Source organism: Perognathus longimembris, chromosome 21, assembly GCF_023159225.1.
Source record: "Perognathus longimembris pacificus isolate PPM17 chromosome 21, ASM2315922v1, whole genome shotgun sequence".
Classification (NCBI taxonomy): domain Eukaryota; kingdom Metazoa; phylum Chordata; class Mammalia; order Rodentia; family Heteromyidae; genus Perognathus; species Perognathus longimembris.
The window spans coordinates 32,679,094-32,685,093 of NC_063181.1; the positions used below are offsets into that span (position 1 = coordinate 32,679,094).

Below are 6,000 nucleotides of genomic sequence, written 5' to 3' on the forward strand. Positions count from 1 at the left end.
AAGGAAGGAAGGAAGGGAGGAAGGAAGGAAGGAAGGAAGGGAAGGAAGGAAGGAAGGAAGGAAAGAAGGAAGAAAGGAAGGAAGGAAGGGGCCTTCCTGAAATAATGGACTAGAAAGTACAGTGCATTTCAGGAGTGACAGCAATGAGTCAAAACCAAGACATATTCTACTGAAGTTATTGGGTTGCTAAAATAAATATTCCTACAGAACTATGACAAAAAAGAAAATAATATTGAGCATAAAGGGATAAAAACAGTCTGCCTTGAATATTCAGTGTTACAATACTAAATAACAATTTCTAAAAGCATATATATGTGGGTATGTGCTTTTACTATAACTTTTCATATATATACATACATGTATATTTTCATATATATTCAATATACAAATTTAATATATAATACATTCATATAAATTAATCTATAAGTTTATATTATATATAAAGATATGTTGGGGCTGGGAATATGACCTAGTGGTAGAGTGCTTGCCTCGTATATATGAAGCCCTGGGTTTGATTCCTCAGCACCACATATATAGAAAAAGCCAGAAGGTGCACTGTGGCTCAAATCGTAGAGAAGAAGAAGCCAGGGATAGTACTCAGGCCCTGAGTTCAAGCCCTAGGACTGGCAAAAAAAAAGGCATAAAGATATGTTATATCTTAATATACTATATATTGATGCATTATATCTTAATATACATTATATATATATATCTTCACATATATATTTATGGTGAGAAATTGAGGACCCAAGAAACTTATACCCAGCAAAACTATTGCAACAAAACACAGATGTTTACAAGCAAATATACCAAGAAAATGATTTATGTGTGCCTTCCACAAAAGGGACAGATCAATTCCTTCCAATAAATATATTAGTAAACTATGATAAAGGGCCTAGTAGTGAGCATTAAATGAATAATGAAAATACTAAATGAGATAAATAATAAAAAGAATAAAAACTGCAGCACCTGTTGGAGCTGTAGTTATATCCTACATGCAAGTGTTAAAAATGTGATGATGGAGACATATGAGCAAATACACTAACATTGACAAGTGTAGCTAGAGAGAGAAAAAAATATAAGCATACCAATTTCTTTAAAGTTACTGTAGGCCATGGTCAAAATGTGAGATAAACTCAAAATAAGGAGCAATAGAATTGTTTCCTGGCATAAAGGTACAGAAAAAAAAAAAACATATTAAGTGAAGCTAACCAGACCCAAAGAAACATAGGCTCCATGGTTTCCTTCATTTGTAACTATTACTAGGATATGCCTAGGATAGTCCTAGCAAAGGATCACGAGAGCCCAATTGCTATGTACATGACCATATAAAATGAGGCTAATCAAAATGATCTATACAATATGGATACAAGAGGGTTTTGTGGTTGTTTTGTGGTTGTACTGTTTACACTTATTTCTTTTTGTCTTTCTTTTTTTTCTCCTCTGGTTAATTCCTGGTGGTCACTGCTTCTGATTTCAACACTCTTTGTCATGTATATAAGTTTATCTGATTTGGGGAAGGGAAGGGTAGTCATAGAAACAGTGGGACATGTGAACCAATGCAACTGTGATATTCACAAGGCACTATGTTGGAAATGAACTTTACAAGTGGGGGAGGGATGGGAGTGGGGGAGGGGAAGTATGCAAAATGAGGGGGGTAACAATGTTCTAAAAGAAATGTACTCATTACCTCAGTTATGGATCTGTAACCCCTGTAGACATCATCTTTACAATAAAATAAAAATTTTAAAAACTAGAATTAAAATGATCAAAATCATTTAGTAAAAAGGGATAGGAGGTTGTAAGGCGTAGCAGGACATTAGATTTTCCCATTACTTGTGAAAAATCACTAGTGAGAATTTAAGTGTTATGTGTTATGTAAAGCAGATGCTACACATTTCAAATTCAGAAAACAACATATCCAAGCCAACAGGATAACAAAACAAAGAGCCATGGTCCACAATGGACCATGAATGCATAACATAAACAGAAAATACTAAAGCAGGGCCAACATCTCTACATACCAAGGAATTGAAGACTGAAAAATATTCAGACCGAATTTACAAAATCAGAACCCAATTTACTCAGTCCTTCTGTATGATGATATTCAGCGGTAGCTCTAGCCTGATCCTTGAGGCTCTAAAAACCACTGTTTTCGGGGCTGAAGATATAGCCTAGTGGCAAGAGTGCCTGCCTCGGATACACGAGGCCCTAGGTTCGATTCCCCAGCACCACATATACAGAAAATGGCCAGAAGCGACGCTGTGGCTCAAGTGGCAGAGTGCTAGCCTTGAGCGGGAAGAAGCCAGGGACAGTGCTCAGGCCCTGAGTCCAAGGCCCAGGACTGGCCAAAAAAAAAACCTACTGTTTTCACTTGAGGAAAAATGAGTGCTTACTGGTGGTCAGTAGGACTTTCCATTCAAATACATGAATGCAGCCATGGATGTACAAATAGATTCTGTGACCTACAGTTATTTCTTTGTAGGTGTAGAACAGATGAATAAAGAAGTAGTTCAAAGGATTCACACGTTGTCGCCCTATACTGAGGGATGTTGTAACAGGGAAGGTCAAATGGAAGTCCCTGAGTATCAGCTCTACTTTCACCAAAACATTCAATTAAGCCACAATCTTTCAGAATTCACACATGCATCTCAGCATAGCCAAACTAAAACATGCAAGTGTGATGAGTCCATTACAAACCCATTTGATTTGTTTGACATGTAGAAATGGAAGACAAGCCATAGGGAAAAACAAGGGATTGTCTTAAATTTATTCAAGTAATGACTGAAATAAAAGACATTTTTCCAAATATAGTCTCTTTGCCGAGGGAATCAGCTTTGGCACCTATAGGAAAAGATAGTTTTTTTTCTTTTCCAATTAGCCAAGAATACCAGGAACAAGTCTGTAGTGTGTGTGTGTGTGTGTGTGTGTGTGTGTGTGTGTGTGCGCGCGTGTGTGTGTGTGCCTGCTGCATGTGCACACAGTAGTGGGGCTTGATAATTCAAGGCCTGAGCACTCTCCATTAGCTTTTTAGCTAAAGCCAGCTAGCATTCTACCACTTTAACCATTACTCCACTCCTGGCTTTTTGCTGGTTAATTGGAGTCTCACTGTCTTTCCTGCCTACCTGGGTTGGAGCATGATCCTCAGATATCAGTCTCCTGAGTAGCTGTGGTTACAGGTGCGAGCCACTAGCCTCTAGAAAGTGTGTAGTTTTGATTGACAGTGATGGCAGTATACCTTCACCATCTTGCCTCAGCTTCTTATCAAATCTCTGGTTTTGTTTCTCCCTGGGCCCCTGATTATCTCACCATTGCATGACCCCTAAAAGATATTAAAGTCCTAATCCTCCAGAACCTAGCAACCCCCGTCACTAATCAGCTGTTCTTAAAATAGAAATTTATTTTGGAATTCACTTAATCACAGGTTTCTCATAGGTAGAAGAAAATAAATGAGGGAACTAAAGACTTAGTCATGTAAAAAGGACTCAGTCCAGTGTTCTTGACTTTGAAGATGAAGAAGAAGCCACAATCCACAGACTCTACTAGAGCCCCTTAGTTTGAGCTCGGTGGAACCTATTTTTAATCTACAGGATTATATGATAGCATAATAAAATTGTCCAACCCATAATTTAGGGGTTAACATAAACCCAAAGTTTATGCTGCTTTCTAAATTAGCAAGAAGAAACGGTGCACCATCAGGAAAACTGAAAACATTTCCTTTGTTAGGAACAAAACAAGAATGTACACTTGCTTTATTCTTATTCAGTATAGTGCTAGATTCCTGGCCGGAGCAATAAGGCAAGAGAATGAAATAAAAAGGATTCAAACAGGAAAGGAAGAAGTTAAATTGTTCTTATTTGTAAATAATATGATTCTATATTTTTTAAAACTTTGAATGTTCCAACAACTAGATCTGATAAATACTTTTGGAAACTTGGCAAGACACAAAATCAACATACAAATATCAGCAACTTTTCTTTACTTTTTTATTTTTATTGTGAAGGTGATGTACAAAAGGGCTACCGTTTCGTAATTTAGGTAATGAGTACATTTCTTTTGAGCAGTGTCACATCTTCCTTCATTTTCTCCCAGTTTTTCCCCCTCCCAACCCCCCTTCCCCACAAGTTGTATAGTTCATTTTCAACATGTCTAGTGAGTATTGTTGCTGAATTAATTCACTCTTTGTTTCACCATTTCTGTGGTTCTCCTTAGCCTCCCCAATCAGATAAACTTACATAAAAGACAAAAGGTACAGAAATTTTTTTAAAAGCAACAAAATTGGAAAAACAGAAAAGAGAAAAAAACCACAAAAGTAGAAATATCTCATTTCCATTTCTTAGAATTCATTCCGATAAGCATCATTTTATATGATCATATGCACATAACTATTGAGCCCTTGCGATCCTCTCCTAAGAATAGCCTCCTTTTTTCTCACTGTGTGAATGGTTAGACTCCTGTTTAACTTATCATGTCCAAGTGTAATTTTTTGTCTTTATTATCTATTGTGGATGAGGGATCAAGAAGATGTGGTATATAAACACAAAGGAATTCTATGCTTCCATCAGAAAGAATGCTATTACCCCATTAATAAGGAAATGGAAAGACTTGGAAAAATCACATTAAATGAAATAAGCCAGACCCAAAGAAACATAGGTTGCATGGTTTCCCTCATTTACAGTAATAAGAATGTGTCTATAAGCAGCTTTTATAATTAGAATGGGCCTATCAGTAGCTTTTCTATACACCAGCACAAGCAGATTAGAAAACCGGAAAACATTACTATTACAAATCCTCAAAAATGGGGCTGGGAATATGGCCTAGTGGTAAAGTGCTTGCCTTGTATACATGAAGCCCTGGGTTCAATTCCTCAGCACCACATAGATAGAAAAAGCCAGAAGTGGCGCTGTGGCTCAAGTGGCAGAGTGCTAGCCTTGAGCAAAAAGAAGCCAGGGACAGTGCTCAGGCCCTGAGTTCAAGCCCCAGGACTGGAAAACAAAACAAATCCTCAAAAATAGAATACCTAGGAACTAATTTAAGTACAGAAGTGAAAGACTTTTACAAGGAAAACTATGAATCACTGAAGAATGAAGTAAAAAAAAAAAATTAAAAAAAAACACCAGAGCCTGGGAAGAACTCCCATGCTCATGGATTGGTGGAATTAAAACATCAATGCTGTAGATATCAAAGGCCCAACGATCCAATTAATAAATGGGCAAATAAAACAGTTCTCAGTTCCCAAGAGAGGTAGTATAAATGGCCAATTTGTAAGGAAATGCTGAACACTGCTGTCCATAAAAGGAGTGTAAATCAAAATGACAGAGATTTCATCTCATTCGAGTCAGAACTGCCCTCGTGGGGAGCCCAACAATGAATGCTGACCGGTATTGGGGGAAGGGGAAAGACTCTTCATGCTGCACACTGTCGGTGTGACTGTGAGCCAGTACAGATACTGTGGAAAACAGTATGGGGGTTCCTCATAAAAACAAAACGCCATACTACTCTTAGGCATATATATGAAGTCAGGATACAAATACACAAATACACACACCTGCCGTACTATTCATCATAGTTTGGATGCCTCACCTACCCGTAATGGGGTCAATTCGGTGCATGGGCACAATGTGGGGTTCCTATCACAATATCACTTTGCCAAACAGTGGATGCGACTGGAGGTCATAAGGGCAGGGGAAGGTGGTCCTAGGAGATCCGGGTGGGCGTGGATTCGTTGGAACCAACGGCCAAGTAGGGTCGGTGCTCTGGGGTTAGGGCACAGGATGCCCTTTCCGGATGCCAGGCCCTGCGCGCTTGGCGGCTGGCCAGGCCGGGCAGGCCTGCGAGGCAGCGAGGCAGCCAGGCTTGTCCCGGAGTTGATTACAGGTGAGCCCCTGGCTGCGAGGCCCCGGCCCTGGGAAGGAGGCCGAGGGGACCACGCAGAGCGGGACTCCAAGGAAAAGGCAGCCTCCGCCCTGGGCTTACCGGGCCTTGACACTAGCACGACAC

General features: G+C 39.4%; 1 protein-coding gene across 1 annotated transcript in view; it reads right to left on the minus strand.

The window, feature by feature from the left end:
- Adam32 (ADAM metallopeptidase domain 32) overlaps window positions 1-5,612 on the minus strand; it is a 73,673-nt gene extending 68,061 nt beyond the window's left edge. The window contains exon 1 of the mRNA XM_048330526.1: window positions 5,588-5,612. Within this exon, the coding sequence (XP_048186483.1) occupies window positions 5,588-5,612 (25 nt within the window). The remainder of the gene's footprint in view (window positions 1-5,587) is intronic.
- Between the last annotated feature and the right edge of the window lie 388 nt (window positions 5,613-6,000).